The sequence below is a fragment of the Eutrema salsugineum genome, unplaced genomic scaffold, assembly GCF_000478725.1.
Source record: "Eutrema salsugineum unplaced genomic scaffold, Eutsalg1_0 scaffold_7, whole genome shotgun sequence".
Classification (NCBI taxonomy): domain Eukaryota; kingdom Viridiplantae; phylum Streptophyta; class Magnoliopsida; order Brassicales; family Brassicaceae; genus Eutrema; species Eutrema salsugineum.
In genome coordinates, this window is record NW_006256486.1 from 45840 (window position 1) to 68500 (window position 22661).

The window sequence follows — 22661 nt, forward strand, 5'->3', positions numbered from 1 at the left end:
TGTTATCTCCTTCAGAAACGATTGTTTGATAACCCTTCTGCTTCCAAAGCCGATGAAGAATCACCTAAGTGCGATGAGGCAGGCGCAATATTTTGCAGCCCTTCTTTCCTCTCTAACAATCTAACCAGCTGGTGTTTCTCTAGAAAAAAAATAATATTAAAAAGCAGCATCAAAGTTACATTATATTATATATACCAGCAGGGTCGGAGGTCGTGTCCAACTTTTAATCATTCTCATGGACAGTGTTGTCGTGGGTTATAACTCCAAAGGTTGCATCTAACCATTCTTTCACCTCAGCCTTAAGAGACTGACATCCTTAATTAGAGGGTCTTGGAATCTGTTTCTTGAAGATGAGTTTGTTTCTAGAATAACATCAACCAAAAGGACACAAGTAAATTTGTGAGAAGTCATGAGACCATGTCGACCTTGAAGCTCGATCAAACTTTTAATGTTTTCTTCACAATCAAGAGAAGGATGATATAGGCAATGGATTGGCAAATTAGCAAGACTCCCAAAAAATGATGGGACCTTCTCCAATAATAGTTTGTCGTAATTAAAAATTTTTAACAGAATAATAGTGATATCCATTTCAACTTAAAAAAAAAAAAACTCTTGCAACATGCAATAAAATCCCGTGAAACAAAAAAATAGATAAAGCCCATTATGAAGCCCAAAAGGAACCTTTCACCTATAGTGTTGATCCAAAGAATTGAATGATTTCATTCATAGGGAATAATACGATTTACAAAGGCTTTCCGTTGACGACGACGAATCTTCCTCTTTCTCTTTCTCTTCCTCTCCACTTTTCTTCATTTCCTTTGTCCTCCCCATTTCTCGCTGACAAAATTCACCTTTTCCTTCCATCTCGCTCTCCCTAGATTCCGGATACATCCTCCAGGGTATATATCGTCAATTTCTCCACGATGAGCTCCAATACGGCGTCGTCCAGCGCGGCGACCGCCGGATCGGGAGATTCTTCCGCCGCCAGGAAGAATTCTAAGCGGCCTAAGTGTATTCCCCCTCCTCCTTTTCCATCTTCTCTGGCTTGTCGTTGACTCTTGGTTCTTAATCGAATTGTTCTTTTTTTTTTTTTGTTTCCCTGGATTCGATTGTTTTGATCGTGTAAAATGTATCTCTAGGTCACTTTTTTCTTCCTGATCGATTATTTTGATCGCTGTTTTAGTTTTTTTTCTTCTTCAATGATAACGATCGACATTCTTCTTCACTATTCAATTGACTCAAATTTTCTATTACTTAGTTTCAAAAAAAAAAAAATTTCACTATTACTTTTAGCAAATTCATCGTTTTGGTTTTGAATTTCCATTACCATAAGTTGTTTTTTTTTCTCAGAAAACAAAAAAAAAAACAGATTTGGCAACCTTGGCCAAAAGCTATGGTTAAAAAAAATGAGATTTTGTTCGCAAATGATTTCTTGCAGATTCGAAGTTCACACAACAGGAGCTTCCAGCTTGCAAGCCCATTCTTACGCCTGGCTGGGTAAGATTCCCTTTTTAGCAGTTTGTAATATCTGTTTCGGACATGAGATTTCTGTAGAAACGCTTTATTTCACCTTTCTGCAGGTCATTTCGACATTTTTGATAGTCAGTGTCATCTTTATCCCCCTTGGAGTTATCTCTCTTTTCGCTTCCCAGGATGTAAGTGCCAACGACCCATTGTTACTCATCAGATTGTCTTCCCTATCTCACGTCTTTCATTTCTCTTTTGGGTTAGGTTGTGGAGATCGTCGATCGGTATGATAATGATTGCATTCCGGCACCTGCTAGGACTAACAAGGTTGCATATATTCAAGGAGGTGGAGATAAAGCTTGTAACCGAACTCTAAGAGTGAGTCCCTTATGCAGCAATGTTCTTTCCTTCTTTGAGATTTTGATAAGTTTCCTTTGCATTTGTTGTTCACTTTCTCTTCTTTTTTTTCTCCATTGGCGTTCTTAGGTGACAAAGCGCATGAAGCAGCCTATCTATGTTTATTACCAGCTCGAAAACTTCTACCAGAATCACCGAAGGTATATAACACCTGTTGACAAACTGTGCCTTGGCATGATATAATTTTTGCATTGCTATGTCACATTCATATTGGTTGCGAGGACTTAGTGTTAGAATTAGACCTAGAATGGGACGTGTGGGTTCCATATGGATATCAACATTGATATCATGGAGTAGACGGGTACATGTACCGATGTGTGTATCTAACATAGAATATTTTTGTAGCTCTAACCGCTTGGTGGTGTCTATGAACAGGTATGTGAAAAGCCGAAGTGATTCACAGTTGAGAAGTCCAAAATACGAGAATCAAATAAGCGCATGCAAGCCTGAGGATGATGTTGGTGGGCAACCGATTGTGCCATGTGGTCTAGTTGCTTGGAGTCTTTTTAATGATACGTACACCTTATCGAGAAACAACACACGTCTAGCTGTAAACAAAAAAGGCATTGCATGGAAGAGCGACAAGGAACACAAGTTTGGGAACAGAGTCTTCCCCAAGAATTTTCAGAAGGGGAATCTCACAGGTGGTGCCAGTCTAGATCCAGATATACCGGTAAACCCTTACTAGTAGAAATCAGTTGCATGTTCCCCTTGATATCCACAATGATGCTTAGCAACTTGACCGTGGCCATCATTCTTCCCCTTTTCAGCTCAGTGAACAAGAAGATCTTATCGTGTGGATGAGAACTGCAGCATTGCCAACATTTAGAAAACTTTACGGAAAGATAGAGACTGACCTAGAGATGGGTGACACCATACATGTTACGCTGCAGAACAACTATAACACTTACAGTTTCAGTGGAAAGAAGAAGCTTGTTTTGTCGACGACGAGTTGGCTGGGTGGGAAGAACGATTTCCTAGGCATTGCTTACTTGACAGTTGGTGGGATCTGCTTCTTTTTGGCCCTCGCATTTACCATAATGTACCTTGTGAAACCCAGGTACGGAAATCCTTCAAATGTAGTTGTTGTCGTGATTGTATCGCTTCTATGCAAGACTTGCTAAACCCTGGTTGTTCTATATCTGCCGAGAATATAGTAATAATGACGTACTTATACTTCTGCATACAGCCACTTATCTTTAGACAGTGTGTCATGCTGAGTAACAAATGTGTACTTTGTTTCAGGCGACTTGGAGATCCGTCCTACTTGTCATGGAATAGAAATCCTGGAGGTCGTTAACAAGCTTGGAGAGGGCGAGAGAGAGAGAGAGAGAGAGCTCTACTCTACGTGTGTAAATCTTATCCATCCATCCATGTTCGTAACCCTTGCTTGCAAAATATTATATTACTTTGCTGTTGTTCAAAAAATATATATTACTTTTGTCCCCAAATCTCTATCTATCTTTGTGTTATTTTTTTAACCATACACAGATAGGTACGTAGTGTGTAATTAAAAATTTTGGTATTATGCTTGTTGACACCAAAAACCAAAAAAAAAAAGACAGAGATTATCAAAGCACCCGTAGCAGAATATTGGAGAGATATTGGCCTTGAGGGTAAGATGGGTCGAGTGGGTGATCAGACGCAGCTCCTGCCTCCCTCACCACTGTGATCTTCTTTCCCGCCATTGCAGCAGCGCTCTGAAGAATCCCCAAGAACTTGCCGCTCTGCGTCATCGCCCCTGAACATGAGCATGTCATCATAAGACCTCCGCTCCTTGTCAATCTCATTGCCAACGAGTTGAGATTTCTGTACATTCCTGCCGCGTTTTGCAAAACCTGGCATCCACATTTGATGCAATCTCATTTCCGTAACAACAAACACTCAAACATCTACTCTTATTTTTGATCAATCCCAAAGTCACCTTTTTCCGCGGAGCTAGCTTAGGAGGGTCCAGGATGACGATGTCCCATGTCTCTTCCCTTGACAGAGCACCTTTCATGAATTCTATCGAATCTTGCTTCAAGAAAACAACCTTCCCTGGATCCATATGGTTGAGGATTACATTCTCTCTGGCGAGCTCCAAAGCAGGTGAAGATGAATCAATTCCTGAAAAGTGTTTGATCAGACGATTCGCAAGGCAATGCTTAAAGGTAGGAGGGATAACGTCGTAACGATCAATATACATATATATATATATATATATATAAAGAGTACCCACGACACTGGTAGCACCTCCTCTCGCTGCATTGAGTGCAAATCCACCACTATAGCAGCAAAGATCAAGAACTCTTTTACCAGCAGAGATTGTTGATATCAAGTGACGGTTTTCACGTTGATCTGTGTAGAACCCTGTCTTCTGTCCCTCTAGCGAGATTGCGTAAGAGATGCCGTTTTCCACGACCTGAGAGAAGAAAGAGCATCACTCAGGTCAGGTCACATTACACACCCATATTCATATTCATATAATCATATAGATAAGGAAGAGAGAGAGAGAGAGCAAGACCACCCACCGTACCATTAATCTCTGGGGAAGATTAGATGATTGTGTTTGTTTCAAACTCGATATATCAAACCCATCTTCTTTGAGGACATCGAGAGACGGTCTCCAGTTGATATGATTAATTCCATGGACTGATCTCAAGCAAGCCTCCACTTGACTCCTGTACTTTTCCAGCCAAGCAGCGGAGGATGCAACCACAGCTATATCTCCAAATACATCCACAATCAATCCAGACAATCTGCAGATAAAAGCAACAGAAGTATATGAAACTCTATGAGAGCGGAGCAGAAAAATCTGTTAAGATGAGTGAGTGATTGAATACCTATCTCCTTCACTGTTCACAAGACGATAAGCATTAGTAGTAGCCGAGGGAAGTCCCAAGCTGTTTCGCAGCTCAAGTGCTTGAGTGATTCTAGCTTCGACAAGCTTCTCAATGTTGAGTGCACAACAAGGATCTCTATCACAAGCCAAGAAGAAGATCCAAGATTCAATATGAAGAGAATAAACAATAGCTAGCTGTATTCCATAAAAAAAAACAAAAAAAAAAAGAAACCTGGTGGATTCGTGTTGGAGCTGCATAAGGCGAACACAGAACATGGAAACGGAGTTATACAAACCCCAACCAATGGGATTCTCGGAGCCATCGGCGACAATGACAACATCTCCGGTCTGAGGGGGCGGTTTTCCAATGATCCTGTCTACGGCTCCACTGTACACCATTGGGCTTCCGTCTTTGAAGAGCTGAGTCTTACCCTTTTTCAGAACCACCTTAGCTACACCTGAATTCACCTTCGAAGACGAAGAAGAAGCAATTTGGTGAAGAGAGGAAGAGGAAGAGAGGAGGCGGGAGGGAAGCTGGAGCACACCCACCACGGCCACCATTGCCATCGTCGCCATTTCTTCGCTCTGCAACTTTGGGTGGATAGGCTTTTCACGCATCACAATGGGCCACTTGCTATCTATCTTTAATTGGGCTGGGCTGGGTCTATTTTATTATTTATTTTTAGCCCGATACTATTAGATCTACTCATAGTTCTACATCAATGATCGACTTTTGGTGTACTAAACGGGTTTAGTCCTGCCTGAGTAATGAATGACAACCGAGTAATGTGTAGATGTGTCAATTTGACTATTAGATTGTGCAACCGGGCTGTGTGAGTTGCTGTTTGCAGAAAGAGAATAGCCTACTTAGGAGTGAGTTGTTGCACATGTTGTCCGTGTAGCTTCCACTAGATCTTTCGAGTCTTTATAATATCTATACGTAGTAGAAACAAGCTTTGGATACCGAGCATCTATTGGATACGAGAACAAACAATGCCATATCATATGCAGTCATCAGCTCAAGGAAGCAGATACACAAAATGAGACCTGTAGCTGCCTGTAATGTGATTCTCTCAAGTTGTATGCACCAAAACTAATCCAATGACCCACAATGATCATCATCAATATATTCATCATCGCCTTCGGCTCCCTCGATAATCCTCCTCGCCCTCTTTATCTTTCAATAAACCCAAGAAGGCAAGAAAACCAAAGAAGAAGAAGCCACCAGACCAGTTGCCTCCACCACCTCCTCCTCCACCTCCATCTCCATCATCTCGCGGTGGGAAGCCGGCTCCTCCATCATCCAGGTCTGGTGATTTCTCCTTAGCTGCAAATCCAACAAACCACCTCTTAAAACCACCTCCTCCGAACAACTACTAGTTCAGATAAGACAAGACAATGAAACACTTTCCGGGACTTTGTATCTAAATCTAGAGGAGACTAGGAAATGCCTCTGAGGCCATGATTAGAACAAAGCCGCCAAATCAAAGGAGTAAATTGTGGGCTTCTTACAGTGAACAGGAGCCTGGGTTATTGTTGGTGACTCACGAGTAACGGTTTGTGTTTGTCCTTCGCTGCATTTCGCGTTCTGCAAACAACGAAGACGGAGAAGAAGAAGAAAGAAGATCAAAATGAATGATAAGGAAACTCCACACAACAAGCACCTCGAATGTTTAACCCTAAATTAGATCAATTTGGAAGTTTTTCAAAGGTCTAAGATGACTTACAACGGCGGAGTGGCATATCAAAAGAGATCGCTTTCGACTGTCAAGCACGCTTACTCTATTTGGCCTTTTGATTCCGCCGAGCAATTCAACCCTCGCCTTAATCCGCGGGTTTTCTACAATCGAGCAAAAGCCTAGGTTAATAACGAAATCATCATGATGTACAAAAAAGGTTCAGAGTTTCTTCATCCCAAAGGGTCGAGGAAGCGTACTGTTGTTATTGAGCGAGAGCGGAGCTGCCTGGAGAATAGACGCCGCCATAGCCATACGGCTCTTCTTCCTTCACGGGAGGGAGATGATGCAGATGATAGATAGCCAGAGAGATATCACGCCCGCCGACTTGTCCTATATTCTTTTACTTGTTGTCTACTTGCATCCCCTCACTTTCGTTTCGGGTCCTTGATTTATCGCAAAAGTTTATTTTCAGAATGAAAGTACTAGTCTTGCAATTAAGCACTTATCACCGAGATTGATTTGAGAAACTAGTACACACGCAAGACTCTCTTCCCTCTCTATGGAGTAGTTGATATAACAATATAACATAAAGAAAGATTTTATACAACTCATTCATAATAGATCGATCGATTTTTCCAAAAAAGAAGAAGACGAAAAGAGTGGTGTTAATAATAATAAAAAGTTATACTCCATATATAGGAACTAAAATTAAATTTTGACTTAAATACACAAATATGAGTACGTAAAGGGCTCATTTGTAAAATGAGAAATAAATGGGCCTCATTTACTATTATACGGCCCAATGAATTATAGTCTTGCGTCTATTGAACTCCACCTCTAAATTTTCCTAATTGCCTCGTTTGTCTTCTCTATGTCTCTGAAGTGAAATCTCTTTCTATCCCGGGATTGACAAGTCTTAGATGCGTGTTTGAATGCAGATGAGAGTGTTCTCAAACCCTTGTCTCCTCCCTCCAATGTTGTTCTTTCCTTGTTAACTCTGTCTCATTCACAACCCTGATGAATGAATGGTGGTTCAGTTTCTCTTATGTATAGGATGGTTCTTTTTGCTGGTATTGCAGCTGAAGCATCTCAGTACTTCTGGAACCACCGCTATCCGATGGATCAGGTCTAGTGAAAATCATACATCTGATGTGGCCTAGTCTATAAGCTTCTACTTTTCGTGCACAAGTGTCAAGTGTACATATTGTTAAGCATTGCCGTACTTTTGATTATACATGTGTATGGAGAATCAAGCCAGGTGGTCAATCTTACAATCTGCTCAAGTGGCACAAGGCAGCACATCGGGCCGTTGTTGAAGCTCTCCAAGTGGGAATCAGTCCTCTTAGAATTTTTTTTTTTTTTTTTTTTTTTTTCAGTCCTCTTAGAATTGTGATCACAAGGATTGAGGAAGCCATGTCTCCAAGCACATGATTGAAGCACCAGCGTCATAGTGGTTCTCTTGCCTTAATCAATCAAGCTTTTGATAGCTTAAAAGAAAATGGTTGTAAAGTAGCAATCACATGAAGACTGTATCTTTTGTCTCCCCTATGAAGTCTTGTGACCTCTATTAATTACTCTTGTTATTTCTTTTGATGCTGATGAGAAAAAGGAACTTGGAACACCATAGATGTAGAGCATCTGGGGAGCATACTAATTAATATGTATCATTACAGAAGAACACACTAGAAATGGAAAAAAGAAAGAAAGCATACACCATGTTGTGGTGGATCAGGATGGATGAAGAGAGCAAGCTAAACAATACCCAGCAGAGCTGCCTTTATAGGATACAGATCAAAACTAGTGTTATTATGACTTGAAGATAAAGAGGAAAAAGTATTTATAAAGCTGATCATGGTTCCCCTGTGCTCCAGGGCATCAGACCTTGCTGCTGCTGCTGCTGCTGCTGCAAGTAATAGTATGGCGGAGAACCGACGAGTGTTGGTATGGTTCCTTTGGTTACCCCTAAGCCTTCTTCTTTGAGCTCGTCCCTGGGGATAATGTCGACCAAGAAATCAAAGACGTCTGTCCTTGAAATGGCAGCGGCTATGTCGTTCTTCTGCAAGGTCCTCCTCTTGTTCTCCTCGGTGTGGAGCCAAGCACGGAGGGTGAGCTCGAGAATGAACATCTCACAGGCCTTGGCAAAAATGACGGGGGCCTCCGCAGAGATCATTCGCACATCTTCATCGGCTTTCATGATCTTCTTAATGCGAGCCAGGGGAAGGGTGTGGTTCTTGAAATCAGTGGTCTGCTCGATCTCTTGCATTTGGTTAGCCCAGAACATATGGAGTTGCTGTTGTTGCTGGTGGAAGTGGTGGGCTTGTTGTTGTGCACGAGGAGGATGAGGAGCATACTCCATCACTCCCTCTTCTGAATGCTCCATTAATTAATGCTGACTCTCTTAATCTATCAAAACTGCAACAGAACAAGGGAGATGGAGATGGGAATGGGAAGCACAAGCAAGTCTCAAGAATCTCAGAGCTAATTTTGCTATTTATGAACACGATTGGGATGATGAGCATGCATGCATCCACTTCTCAGCTCATTGACCAGATTTACCGGCAAATTTGGTTACAAAATAAACACAGATTTGTCGATTTTAATAAATTCCCATAACAAAACAAACAAAAAGAGAGCATAGAAATACGAAACAATTCAGAAATTAGCAGAGACAAATAAGCGCATGCATGCCCGAAATCAACTCAGCAGATTCAACTCAAGCACTCAGCACTTACAACATACAAATTCAAAGAAAAAATAAACAATGGGAGAGAGATCGAAGAGAGAAGAGTTACCATTGACCTCTCTCTCTCTGTCACTGAAGAAATCCTAAAGAGTTGAGTTAAAGTGTGAGAAAGATGGAATGCGAGTTACTGAGTTCGGCTGCTTTCTTTAATGAAGCGTTACGGATGGTATCCATTTCGCCCAGAAGACACGTGTCGAAAATGCTGAAGAGAGCACGCCCCCCCCATTGTCCACCTGTATGCTTTTCATTGGGTTATTCCAGAAATTTTCTTTTTTATTTTCTTATATTATTTTCCATCGGACGGTTTCGTGGAAAAAGTTGGGCGAACACGTGACGCCATGCGCGATGCGGTGGAGAAGTCACGTGACATTGTTCAGGTATCTCGCTCGGATCTACTCCTAATTCATTTGTTGCTGTTTATTCGATTTGCTAGTTGTTCCAAGAAAAAAAAAAAGGGGATTTTATTGAATTTTACCTTAGTTGTATTTGCTCTCCTTTATAGCTTAGTTAGCTTTCTTTTCTTATCTTTGGGCCTTGTGTTCTTGTCATGTAATGGCTAGTTCCTAATATGTTGTATGCAACAGAAAAATCCAGAGGACAGGTATAAATTTTAAAATTTAAACCAAAAAAAAAAAAAGTAAAAAAGGAAGCTGTGTAGAATACAATTTGGCTCTTATTATTGAATAATATTCTTTGTTGCATTGCAAAGCGTTGTTTGTATTTAGGCTAAGTAATCCAAATTAAAAGTACATGACTTGATGCTCCCTCGGTACGTATGGCTGAAGAAGCAGCCAAGCATTGCTAGCCATCATCAACCTGCCATTTGTTTGTCCTATTTAAGTGGAGCCTCCCAGAGTGATATATAGCGACCAGTCCACGGAGAGAGACGAAGACTTGTTTGGGTGTGAAAATCTAGCAGAAAATTAGGAACCAACATCATAGAGCTCTCATGCACGTAAAAAGATGACTCTTCTCAATTTCGATTAATATAGTTTGGCATATATGATGTTATAGTTGAAGATATGATGCATGCGTTTTTCAAGTAATATTTGTAATATACTCAAAAAGTCGAGACAACACTCATCATACATTCTGATGATCATGCATATATATTCATAGACAAACTTCTCCGACCAAAGTAAAGTCATCAAAGCAGGTTTGGTTGTCCATGAAGTTGAACCACTCATTGAAGTCCTCACTACTAGGACTAGGGGTAGGCGAGTTTGATTCAACCAGCTGCGACCACAAGTCAAATTCTCCGTCATTTGTTTCTTCAGTTAATCCACATGGAATATCTTGTTGATGAGGATGGTCATGTGATTGCGGCTTGGTTACCTCTTGAGCCGCTCCCCATGCATTGTGAAACTCCGTTGAAAGGTGAGTCTGGTGGTGATGAGGAAGCGAGTCTAGTGGTTGCTCTGGATATAACATTTCGTTTGTTTTAAGAAACGCGGAGGTTATATCTTCAAAGTCGTCATTGTCGAGAAGTAGTTGGATATCGTGGAGTTCTTCATCAACCTTAAGAAGCTCTGGATTTGTGTGGATATGAGACGAAGAAGGTGAGCCTTGGCTCTCATTAACCCCTGAATTCTCGTCTTCTTGAAAAATGGCACAATTCTTGTCATGATCTGCTTCTGCGGTCTGATCATGAGTGCAAGAAATGGATGAAGAAGATGAGGAGGAGGGAGATGAACTGGGAGGGAGTCGTTTCTTGAGATGAGTGTTCCACACGTTTTTGATCTCGTTGTCGGTTCTTCCGGGTAAGAAGGACGCAATCTTTGACCACCTGATCAGATATTTATATACATATAATTAATCTCTACGTGCTATAATATTATCACAAATTAAGCAAGAGAAGATCGATGGTAGCTAGGGATATATAAGAGACAAACTTGTTTCCAAGGGTTTGATGGAAGTGGATGATGGCATCTTCTTCCTCTTTGCTGAAGTTGCCTCGCTTCACGTCTGGTCTCAAATAGTTTATCCATCTCAGTCGGCAACTCTTGCCACATCTCATCAATCCTATCATTCATTCATTTAATCATCAAAATTAACTCCGAATTAATTCTTTATATATATATGGACTATGGAGTATTACAGAAACAATATCCATATGAATCTCCAATAGGGAGAGATCGAGACTAACCAGCAAGCTTGGGAAGAGATCGCCAGTTGTGATGGCCATGTTTTTGAATGAAAGTGATGAGAGTAAGATCTTCTTGAGGGCTCCATGGCCCTCTCTTTACTTTGCTCTTGTCACAGCAAGGTGCTCTTCCTTTCCCCATTCTTCACTCTACTTTTTATTAGTGTGTATATATATGCAATTCTTGTGTTTTGATTATTAGCAGGAGCTCCTATATATATGATCGGAGATATAACCCCTTACGACAGATGTTTTAAAATTATTAATTATAGATTAGATTCTCCACCCCCATTTAATATAACTCTCTAATTAATTTAGGCAATTCACTCGTAATAAAGAGACCCAAAGCATGGAACGTACGGATGTAAACGGCAATCTAAGTGATCATTGTGATTACGCTTTAACTTTTTAAATTTTACAAGTGTAGTATAATCTTGTGACAAATTAAATTAAATAAAATGCGAGCCCATTAATTGATGAGTTTAAAAATATATATGTACATTCGTTTGAGCATCATGGACATGGAAATACTTGAATAGTATTTATATCTTTACTTTTTAAGATTATTCAATTTTAGAAATATTTAATATATAGTACAAGAAGATTTTCGAGTTTAGAATTTTGATTTGATCGAGGAAAAGTTCAGTATTCTAAATTTGAGAGTGGATAAAATACTTGCTTCTGTGTGTATAATAATTAATAATCATGTAAACAAGACCACAAGAGCCATGCCACAAACAAAAGCTATACCAATTGGAGTAATAAATAGAATAAAAATTTAATTTTAATTAGTTCCCAATCCGGTTTTTTGCTGTTTTATTAATCACGACACTAATTATTTGAAATTTAGTTAAGATGCGAATTCTATAACATTTTGCTAAGACTTTTTTTTTTTATAACTCTTTTCAGTATTTCCTTACACAACTCAAGTACTCAACCCTACATCTTTTATATAAACATCATCATCATCATCAACGTATGAGTTTATATATGTCTACTCTTTTTTTGGTCTTTGATAGAACGATATACAATTTGTATCTAGAATGTAAAATGCTATATAGTTTTATGTGTATATTCAAATATGTATAGTGTCAAACAAAAAATGCATATATATAGCTCTAATCAGCTTTGAGAGCTAGGATTAAAACTAATATTATGGGAGATTTGGCTTCTCAGTAATTAACATCAGTGAAACCTATATATATGAGCTGGAGATTAATTATATGATGATAAAACTTAAAAGTATATTTAAGGCTTCTTCTCTCGAATCTAAACTAGTATAATAAAATCCTATTTCCTGAAATTTTCAAACTATTATTCTAAGAACATGTATATCAGTAAACCCCTAAAAGAGAGGTTCACCAAAATAGAATAACATTTTTTTTTTGGTTTTAGTTTTGTTTTTTTTTAATTTGAAAATTATAATTTTCGATCAATAAAGATACTTCATTTGGGATGATACTGTCTCTTCAGGTTCGTCGGGATGATACTGTCTCTTTAATATTAAGATCTTTTGTCTCAAAAACTGTGTCATGAACCCCTCATGATCCCCTGATGTACATGCTCTAAGATATCAATGATCGATCAATGAGCATAATGATTTCTTCTAGAACTCAAAGTTTGATACGAAGCTGTACATTCCAAAACATGACATGATTATGATGCATTAAAAAATAAATTATGATGCATTAGCATTGAATTGAATAGATGATTAATATATATATATATATATATATTGTATATCGGTACGTATATTCCATAAATTAACAAATGGCATGGCATGGTTAGACTTCAAACCCACGCCACCAGGCTTTGATTCAAGATTGTTCAAGAACCCATAGTGATCTATGATTTTGCATTATCGACCCGTCTAGTCGTCTACAAAAGTATGTCATTTTATATAGTGTTTAGTGCATGCTGTACTAATAAAAAAGCAAATCCTTTTAAAAAAATAATAGGTGAGAGTCTCTTAACTCGTCTAATTTTTTTTGATTGGGTCATCTTCTTAGCAGTATAAAGTACTAAAAAATGTGAATGTACGAGTCCATGCCTCCCAACTCCATATCAAAATCAGCATACGTACTTCTTCTTTTGTACGTACGTAACATACGGATAATTACATATATATAATATCAATAAAATAAATAGATTGGACACAAGGTTAAGTCTAAAAACGTGACATAACATGTGGGTCTACGATAAGTAAATAACATAATCATGAAACTTGTAATGGTTAGCAATCACATATATGTATAGATATAACAATTTTTTTTGTTCGAGCGGGTCAACTCGTAGTGACTTAATTCATATTGGAAGTAAACAAACAAAATGGAAATTAAGAGCTTGTGTGTAATTGCAATGTATAGCACTTCTCCCTCGCGACGTCGTGTACTTGTGCAACTCTTCACGTGCCTGCCTTCAACTCTACACGTGTTTTGATTAAAATAATCTGGTCCGTCAAATATCCACCACCAAATACTTTATGATGATTGACATTGAGATTATCAGATTTCTCGAGCTTTTTAGTATAAATAAATGAATGCTTCTAATATATATTTTTTGGTGGGTTTAAATTGTGATATTTTTCTTAGATGTGTTACTTTTGTTTTGAAGTTCAACATTTTGTTTTGTTTAAAAAATGAGATATATATATATAATTTTAATTTTAAATGGTTACACAGAATATTGTTTACACTGATAGATGAAACAATGCTTAAGAATAGTCATTGAAATCGGCAAAGCTCAAGGCAAAGCGAAGGAGAAACAAACCTCTTACATCATTAAGATTTAATTCCGAGAAAGTGCAATCCTGTTCCTGTTAATAAGACTGTCCAATCCGTTAGTGTAACTTCTTATGAGGATTTCTTATGCAATGTGCTTTTAATTTGCTTCAGAAAAAAAAATTAAAAATAAGGATTTCGAGTTTTCGGATGATAAGAGCAGATGACATAATTTTGAGCGTCTTAAAAAAATAACAAACAAATAATTATTAATTTTAAACTGAGTCATATAAGTTCGATTTAAATTAACAGTAATACAGTAATACATGTTACAATTTGGTGAAATTATAATTGTTACGTATTGTGTTCATATAATCATATTGAATGCATCAAACTTGAAACTTTAGTACTAAGATACGGAAAATTGGTCATTTTCGACCCAAACTTTCCCAAAATGTTAAAGTTAGACCACAACTTATATACCGTGCATAAACATATTTAATCGTTATGAGAATTTGAATTGCATCCTTAATATTTGATTTAATTTGAAATCTTCCTTAATCTTTTTTTTGTGCTAAAAACAATTTCCTACATAACTCTGTTAAATATTCTGTTAACGCTGGTCTATGTGGCAGCTACGTTAGTTTTAGGCTTCATTAGTTTTAGAAGAAAAAGATATAAACTATGTCGTTTAGCTCATCAGAAATCATATTATTAAAAAACAAAACGTCAAAACGTCGTCGTTTGCTCCTAAAAAATTGATTAAAAAAATAACTTGGAAAACACTTTCTTCTCTTCCCACACGCCACGACCTTTCGTATTCTTTTCGTCTTCGTGAAGTGAAAGTAACATAGCGATCATCACTTAGAGCTTGGAGAATTCAGGGTTTAAGTAGTCTAAGCTTTTGGTTATCATCACTTAGGACTTGTCGACATGAGGTAAACTATCAGATAGTGCTTCTTCTTTTTATTGTTGTGTCGATTTGATAGGATTTACAGTTTGCGAGATTAGTTTTGTATAGTTTGTGGCTTTTATTGGATCGGTTTTTGGCATTGATCATCTTTAATCAGTTTCGCTTTTTGGTGTGGTTTACACCTAACTTCAATCCCATCAATTACAATCCCACCCTTCAATTGATAGCGTTTAACTTCGGTTAGACTCATCGCGACCTCCTCGTCACCTTCTGATCCTGTCTCGAACTCTCCAAGCTCTATCTCCATCCACCCATCGTCTCACATTTTAGGCTCTCTGGACGGCTTCCGCAACTACGTCCTTGTTCTCTCTGTCCGTAAAAGAGCCGTTCTATTTGTTGTTTCTTGCTATCCAAGCAACTAATTCCTCGCTGAGTAAAGTCGCTGCTGACGAGTAAAGTCGATGGGTTGAAGATAGCGTAAACGACGAAGTTTTATCTGTTTTTTTTCCCTAAACTCTAACCCAAAACGACACTTTGACGATGTGGATGCCACGCAGGCATTGTTTAACGACACCTTCACTATATGGATGCCACTTGGGCATCGTTTAACAGAACACTAACAACGATTGGACGGAAATATATTTTAACACAAAATCAAAAGATTAAGAATGCAATTTAAATTGTTATAATGATTAAGTATATTTACGCACTGTATATAAGTTTTGGTCTAACTTTAACACTTCGGAAAAGTTTGGGTTGAAAATGGCCAATTTTCCACTAAGATACTACAAGATCGTGTAGAGAGTAAAATGGGCTTTTTCATTTTAAAGGGATCGGAAACTTTGTTTGCACAGAGAGCCCAAATATCTCCGATCGAGGCTTGGAAATTAGTATTGGAAAAGAAAAAACGATAATTACGTGGCCCAACAGAAAATGGAGGTTCGCGGAAAGACAAATTATTTTTTAACTCGGCCCACTTGGCCCACTCGACCCAATGATCTTCAAGGGTACTTTGGTAAATACAACTGAGATAAAACCTTTGAATGCGTGGAGAAGCAGAAGCTCATCGGTCATCATATTCAACAAAATCTAATAGCCATTTACCGCCAAGCCAAGTCATGCAGATAATATACTTATATATCGTCAACAAAAAATAATAAAAAGGGAGGATATAATTATTATTTATAGATTTGCGTTCGTTGAAAAAAACAACCACGAAATTTAAAAAGAATAATCAAACGTATTGATTGATTTGTATTTGAAAACGTCCTTGTCCTAATCATAATTCTATCGTTTATTGGTCGTCTTATAATTTTGATATAAGCGATTTTTCTCTTTTTCATTTTCGAAAGGGTTCATATAAGCGATTTTGATTGCATCCAATCGTTCTCTCTACATATATGTACGAGAAATACGTTAACCTATCGAATTCAATGGTGGATTAAAACGAAATACGACAACAAAAAAGAAGCAGCTTGCTAGCTGATATCATGCATGGATAAGTATTAAGTAGTAATCTATCTTGGTCAAAGGTTCACTTAATTCATTCTTGTTTGAATCGGTTTGAACCCGCTTCCGGTACAAAATTAGCAGTTTTAAATTGAAATCGGACATACACTTGAACACACCTAATCCATTAATTAATATAGTAAGTAATGATTAACGAATGGCGTGATTTCAAGCGTTCAGACACATTTTTGGTGTTGTCTTAATAACTAAAGACCAAAATACTGAAAAGGAACCCACATGGTCACAATATTATTTAAAATCTAAAAACAGAACAAGCTGTTACTGGATTTATTTAAGTAAAATTACTATAATTGGAGTATAATATTGGACGCATAAAGAGATGGCGAGTTTAGTCTGACAAGCTTGGTTTGCTCTCTCTCTCTCTCTCTCTCTCTCTCTCTCTCTCTCTCTCTCTCTCTTTCTCTCTCTCTCATCGCATATTTGGACCGACGATGCCGAGGCGGTCTCAGTATCTCTTTGTCGCAGTTTGGTTCGTGTCCATATCTTGTTTATTTCATGTGGTTCGACCACAGAACCGAACCAGAGCCACTACTGATCCCGACGAAGGTGCTCCAATCTAAACTTTTCCGTTAAAATATTTGATTTGACCAGGTTCTTGTTGTTTTTTGCGAAGAATGAATAAGCAGAGAAATTGTTTTGTGGTCAAATCCAGCTCGGGCGTTGAACAAGATCTTCGAGCTGTGGAAGATAACGGCGACGGAGGCATGGAACATCAGCGGCGAACTTTGCAGCGGAGCAGCCATCGACGACAGCGTCAGCATCGACAACTTAGCCTTCAACCCTCTCATCAAATGCGACTGTTCTTTTGTCGACTCCACTATCTGCCGCATCGTTGCTCTGTTCGTTTTTCAACTTTGCCTTCCACCTGTTCGACGCTTTTCCCCGCCTTTAGTTGCTCTGAAATTTACTCGAACTGCTTTTTGCAGGAGGGCTCGTGGTATGGATGTTGCCGGACCAATTCCTCAAGACCTCTGGACTCTTGTTTACATCTCAAATCTGTACGCTTTTATTTTTAGCAATCATTCTTTCTTTTCTTTGCATTTGAACACACTCATCACTCATGTCTCATTCGTCCTGCAGCAACCTAAATCAGAATTTCTTGACTGGTTCCCTGTCTCCTGGCATTGGAAACCTGACTCGCATGCAGTGGATGTAAGGCACTCTTACCCCTTTTTAGCGTTTTCCCTTTTCCAGACAAGCTCTATAGTTATTTCATATGAGCATTTGTTTCCTCCTCCTTCTTATTGCTGCCTTTAACTTTAGGACTTTTGGGGCCAATGCATTGTCAGGACAAGTTCCCAAAGAAATCGGACTGCTCACTGATTTACGATCACTGTAAGGACTTCTCATCAAGTATCTCATCTCACTTTCAACCGGCTCATTAGTTTTTGCTTTAAAGGATTTTTTTTTGTTTTGTGTTTGAGCTCCCGTTGTACAGAGCGATTGATATGAATAATTTCTCTGGTTCTCTACCTCCTGAGATTGGAAATTGCACGAGGCTAGTCAAAATGTAAGTTTATGCAATGCTTTGCCGGTCGATCATACTTCTTGTAAACTTTTTTTAATTCATGCATTCCCTACAAAACTCCAAAATAACGGCGACATTTAGTAATTCTTGCATCAGCACTCCATCAAAATCTCACTTCTCATATTGTCTTAGGAATATACTATGATTCTCGTATTTATGACAGGTACATTGGAAGTTCAGGACTTACTGGTGAACTTCCTTCTTCATTTGCTAATCTTGTGGACCTGGAAGAAGCGTAAGATTTTTCTTATAAACTCCTGGGTTGTTATTGTATCTGGCAGCTCATTAAGTAACATTTGCACACTCTTAACTCTTCGTAAGTTTTGGATTGACTTTTTTTTTTCTGTGTCGTTTCAGTTGGATTAATGATGTCCAACTTACAGGTCAGATACCAGACTTTATAGGAAATTGGACCAAACTTACTACTCTGTGAGAAATTTCATATTGCAGCTCTCTTATTTCTTTGTTTTAAGCTCTTACAAATTCTCTATCAGCAGAGAGAGTGAATTGTAATAATCAAACACTTGATGGTATACCACTCTATATATCCAAGGCTATACTCAATGTTTAATACATGCTTTACTGCAGGAGAATTCTGGGGACTAGTTTGAGTGGTCCAATTCCATCAACATTTACAAACTTAATTTCGTTGACAGAGTTGTAAGTGTTGGATATATATTATTTTCTCCTTCAATTTTCAGTTCTTCCTTTGTCTCGATATTGATGGAAATCTAAAATGCAGGAGACTAGGTGAAATATCCAATAGCAGTTCGTCTCTTCAATTCATCCGGAACATGAAATCTCTAAGTGTACTGTAAGGACTTCTGTTCAGCTTTGGCCTATTCTTGATGAACTTCTGAAACTTTTAGCTCTTCCCTTTCCTCTGTATTTTTGACATTTTTTATATATCATGCAGAGTATTACGGAACAATAATCTTACAGGCACAATACCTTCCGATATTGGAGATTACTTTCAGCTGCGACAACTGTAAGTATGTGACAAGATTAAACAAAATGTTTTCCAATGTTTTCTTTGTTACTAAACTGAGATGATAAACTTTCTTACATAAAGCACCTATACAATAAACATTATTTCTTCTCCAGTGATTTGAGTTTCAACAACTTAACTGGGCAAATTCCAGCGTCGCTTTTCAACTCAAGCCAACTTACTCACTTGTAAGAATAAAGTCGTTTTTCCCATCACATGCTCTTATTCAAAATTCGCTGACTAACTGAGTATAAATATTGTTACTTTCGTTTAGGTTTCTTGGAAATAACAAGTTGAGTGGTTCTTTACCCATTCAAAAGAGTCCCTCTCTTAGCAATCTGTGAGTAACAAATATATGTAGAGGAATGTAGCTTCTCTCTGAGTACCATCTATTGAAAACTTGTCAATTTACTTCAAAGTGTTTTGTGTGCAGAGATGTCTCATACAATGATTTAGCTGGGAATCTTCCTTCTTGGGTTCGCCTACCAAACTTGCAACTGTAAGTTCGGGAACTATGTGCTTAAATTTAATGGCACAAAATACATTATTGTGCTGAAAACAAACCTTTTTTTGGTCTTATTCTGCAGTAACCTGGTTAACAACTACTTTACAGTGGGAGGTTCTACCAGAAGGTGACTTTGTCCATCTTGTTCTATTCTTCGTGCCTAAAGTTCTACAGAATTTCTATCTCGAAAGCATGAAAATGTTAATCTACATGCCATATTTTTCATTTTTTTCTTTCTAAAAGGGTTTTCCCCGGACTGGACTGCCTCCAGAAGAATTTTCGCTGCAATCGAGGAAAAGGAGTATGTAAGTGTATCTAAATGGCATTGACAATGTTAGGATGCATATATTAGAAAATACGTTGGTTAACATGCTTCTCTCTCTCTCTATGAGTGCCCAGATTTCAACTTTTCGGTCAACTGTGGAGGCCCGGATATCAGGTCTAGTAGTGGAGCTTTGTATGAGAGGGACGAGGGAGCGCTTGGACCAGCTTCATTTTTCGTTAGTAGAACGCGGAGATGGGCAGTCAGCAATGTAGGACTATTTACTGGGAGTAATAGTAATCAATACATAGCTCTTTCAGCTAATACACGATTTGCAAACACTTCGGACTCAGAACTTTTTCAATCAGCGAGGCTCTCTGCATCTTCTCTGAGGTATTACGGACTGGGGCTAGAAAATGGAGGCTATAGTGTAACAGTTCAGTTTGGTGAGATACAAATACAAGGTTCTAATACCTGGAGAAGTCTTGGAAGGCGACTTTTCGACATATATGTCCAGGTCTCTACTATTACATTGAGCTTCTTCTTGTCTCTGAATTCATTATTTTATTTTTGTGAGATTAGATGATTTTCATATTGTCATTTCAATTAGAAAGAACTTGATAATATGCATGTGGTTCGTCTGTAGTATTTCGTTCAAGCGGGGGTCTAAGAGGCTACATGACGGTTTCAGAACTCTGATTGCCTTTTTTTTTTTAGGGAAAACTTGTTGAAAAAGATTTTAATATGCACAGAACGGCTAACGGTTCTACTTCCCGGGTAATTCAAAGAGTATATAAAGCAAATGTATCTGAAAATTACATCGAAATTCATCTTTTCTGGGCTGGAAAAGGGACATGTTGCATTCCTGCTCAAGGGACTTATGGGCCGTTAGTCTCAGCTATCAGTGCAACGCCAGGTAACATCAAAGATTTTTCATGATCTTTGTAGATTCCAATGTCTCTTCTCACTACCAGCTTTTCTTCTCTGCAGATTTCATACCTACTGTAGATAATAAGTTGCCTTCGAAATCCAAGAAAACAGTTGTTATAATTGTAGGGGCCATTGTAGGAGCAGGAATGATTAGTATCTTGGTGATCGCTATCATCTTAATCATCCGTCGGAAAAGAAAAAGGGCGGCTGATGAAGAAGGTAAATAGAGAGTCTTAAGCTGAGGCAATATTATTAAAGTCAATAGAGAGTCTTAAGCTGAGGCAATATTATTAAAGTCGAATCGTGAACAACTGTAACCTTCAAACTGGTTCTTTTGAACCACATAATTTTATGCAGTGCTACACAGTCTGGACATAAGGCCCTACACCTTTAGTTACTCAGAACTCAGAGCTGCAACTCAAGATTTTGATAATTCCAACAGGCTTGGGGAGGGAGGGTTTGGACCTGTTTTTAAGGTAAGACCGTTTAGAGAATGTGAATGAAACACCAATATAGGGAGCACAGTAGAAGAGATGAATGCATTGGAATTGATGTATGATTTATGTATTGGCTATATACTAAAAGTATCCAGTGGTGCAGGGAAAACTGAACGACGGAAGAGAGATAGCGGTGAAACAATTGTCAGTTGCATCCAGGCAAGGAAAAGGTCAGTTTGTTGCGGAGATTGCCACTATATCAGCTGTTCAGCATCGCAACCTTGTAAAACTGTATGGATGCTGCATTGAGGGAAATCAGCGCATGCTTGTATATGAATACCTCTCAAACAAAAGTCTAGATCAAGCTCTATTCGGTATGCTCATGAACTAGTTAAAATAAAAAAAAAAATGTGGCATCCTGTGAGATTTTGTAAAATGCAGCACTTATTCTCTTACACATTGTATGCATGACTGTCGCAGAGGAAAACAGTTTGCAGCTTGGTTGGTCAGACCGTTTCGAGATATGCTTGGGAGTAGCCAAGGGTTTAGCATATATGCATGAGGAGTCAAGTCCTCGTATAGTGCACAGGGATGTGAAGGCAAGCAATATTCTGCTCGACTCGGATCTTGTACCAAAACTCTCGGACTTTGGATTGGCCAAACTATATGATGACAAGAAGACGCACATAAGTACCCGAGTTGCAGGGACAATGTAAACAAATATCCTGGAAACCTCACATTTAAAATGAGATTGTTGTTTTGTCAAATGGGTTAAGACTAATTAGCGTTGTTGATTGTTACACAAAATTGCAGTGGATATCTATCACCAGAGTACGTGATGCTTGGACATCTTACGGAGAAGACGGATGTGTTTGCCTTTGGTATAGTGGCCCTGGAAATTGTGAGCGGAAGGCCCAACTCCTCTCCAGAATTGGATGACGAGAAACAATACCTTCTCGAATGGGTATGTTATATTTCCAGAATTGATGCATGTGATCAGGCTTGTAAGAAGAAGAAGAAGAAGTTTTTGGTGAAACACGTAGGTTATATATATATGTTTTGTGGCAGGCATGGAGCCTACACCAAGAGAATCGTGATGTGGAAATTGTGGATCCGGAACTAGCAGAAGGATATGAGGAGGAAGAAGTGAAGCGTGTGATAGGGGTAGCGTTCTTGTGCACACAAACGGATCATGCAATAAGGCCAGCGATGTCCCGAGTGGTAGGCATGTTGACGGGGCATGTGGAGGTAACGGAAGCCAATGCGAAGCCAGGTTACGTCTCGGAGAGAACATTCGAGAACGCAATGAGCTTCATGAGCGGTGCCACGAGCTCGAGCTGGATATTGCCTGATACTCCAAAGAGTCCTCCTTCAAAGTCCCAAGTCGAAGATGCACGCACGACTTGAAACACCTTTTTTTTTTTTTGAGTTTTGTTGTTTACATTTAGACTGGTTTGCGTTGTAACTTGTAAAAAACAGAAACATTTACTGTATAGTCTTTGTTATTTTTGTGCAATACGAGCATTTGTCAGACCAACAAAACGACGTCGTTTGAGTGAATGTTATGTTCCGATT

General features: G+C 38.6%; 6 protein-coding genes across 7 annotated transcripts; 2 read left to right on the top strand and 4 right to left on the bottom strand.

Annotated features, from left to right (window-relative positions):
• Positions 1 to 739: 739 nt before the first annotated feature.
• LOC18011254 (ALA-interacting subunit 3) lies at positions 740 to 3360 on the top strand. The gene is made up of 8 exons (XM_006392494.2): positions 740 to 1011; positions 1439 to 1497; positions 1581 to 1655; positions 1732 to 1845; positions 1954 to 2024; positions 2260 to 2557; positions 2655 to 2944; positions 3130 to 3360. The coding sequence occupies exons 1-8, from the start codon at positions 924 to 926 to the stop codon at positions 3182 to 3184; spliced, it is 1050 nt and encodes a 349-aa protein (XP_006392556.1). The 5' UTR covers positions 740 to 923; the 3' UTR covers positions 3185 to 3360.
• On the bottom strand, positions 3300 to 5331 carry LOC18010863 (ribosomal RNA large subunit methyltransferase I). The gene is made up of 6 exons (XM_006392495.2): positions 4941 to 5331; positions 4710 to 4844; positions 4403 to 4625; positions 4102 to 4288; positions 3809 to 3993; positions 3300 to 3722 (listed from the first exon to the last, which is right to left on the bottom strand). The coding sequence occupies exons 1-6, from the start codon at positions 5324 to 5326 to the stop codon at positions 3456 to 3458; spliced, it is 1383 nt and encodes a 460-aa protein (XP_006392557.2). The 5' UTR covers positions 5327 to 5331; the 3' UTR covers positions 3300 to 3455.
• A 261-nt stretch (positions 5332 to 5592) lies between these two features.
• On the bottom strand, positions 5593 to 6809 carry LOC18011077. Its single transcript, XM_006392496.2, has 4 exons — positions 6645 to 6809; positions 6436 to 6548; positions 6221 to 6296; positions 5593 to 6035 (listed from the first exon to the last, which is right to left on the bottom strand). The coding sequence occupies exons 1-4, from the start codon at positions 6697 to 6699 to the stop codon at positions 5842 to 5844; spliced, it is 438 nt and encodes a 145-aa protein (XP_006392558.1). The 5' UTR covers positions 6700 to 6809; the 3' UTR covers positions 5593 to 5841.
• Positions 6810 to 8017: 1208 nt separating this feature from the next.
• On the bottom strand, positions 8018 to 9268 carry LOC18011367 (nuclear transcription factor Y subunit C-2). Its single transcript, XM_006392497.2, has 2 exons — positions 9180 to 9268; positions 8018 to 8799 (listed from the first exon to the last, which is right to left on the bottom strand). Exon 2 carries the CDS (start codon positions 8765 to 8767, stop codon positions 8237 to 8239), a length of 531 nt encoding a protein of 176 aa, XP_006392559.1. The 5' UTR covers positions 8768 to 8799; positions 9180 to 9268; the 3' UTR covers positions 8018 to 8236.
• A 975-nt stretch (positions 9269 to 10243) lies between these two features.
• Positions 10244 to 11415, bottom strand: LOC18011362 (transcription factor MYB72). Its single transcript, XM_006392498.1, has 3 exons — positions 11277 to 11415; positions 11023 to 11152; positions 10244 to 10916 (listed from the first exon to the last, which is right to left on the bottom strand). Exons 1-3 carry the CDS (start codon positions 11413 to 11415, stop codon positions 10244 to 10246), a joined length of 942 nt encoding a protein of 313 aa, XP_006392560.1.
• Positions 11416 to 16793: 5378 nt separating this feature from the next.
• On the top strand, positions 16794 to 22657 carry LOC18011375 (probable LRR receptor-like serine/threonine-protein kinase At1g56140). 2 transcript variants are annotated; one of them, XM_006392499.2, is made up of 24 exons: positions 16794 to 16982; positions 17089 to 17275; positions 17363 to 17434; positions 17517 to 17588; positions 17700 to 17771; positions 17875 to 17946; positions 18128 to 18199; positions 18322 to 18393; positions 18553 to 18624; positions 18707 to 18778; positions 18881 to 18952; positions 19069 to 19140; positions 19227 to 19292; positions 19386 to 19451; positions 19540 to 19584; positions 19701 to 19762; positions 19857 to 20236; positions 20437 to 20635; positions 20710 to 20868; positions 21007 to 21125; positions 21250 to 21460; positions 21567 to 21798; positions 21900 to 22050; positions 22155 to 22657. In XM_006392499.2, exons 1-24 carry the CDS (start codon positions 16868 to 16870, stop codon positions 22491 to 22493), a joined length of 3051 nt encoding a protein of 1016 aa, XP_006392561.2. In that variant the 5' UTR covers positions 16794 to 16867; the 3' UTR covers positions 22494 to 22657. The 2 variants fall into 2 exon arrangements, with proteins under 2 accessions (XP_006392561.2, XP_024006113.1); XM_024150345.1 differs by lacking the exons at positions 16794 to 16982; positions 17089 to 17275; positions 17363 to 17434; positions 17517 to 17588 and having other exon boundaries at positions 17709 to 17771; positions 17861 to 17946.
• Positions 22658 to 22661: the final 4 nt, after the last annotated feature.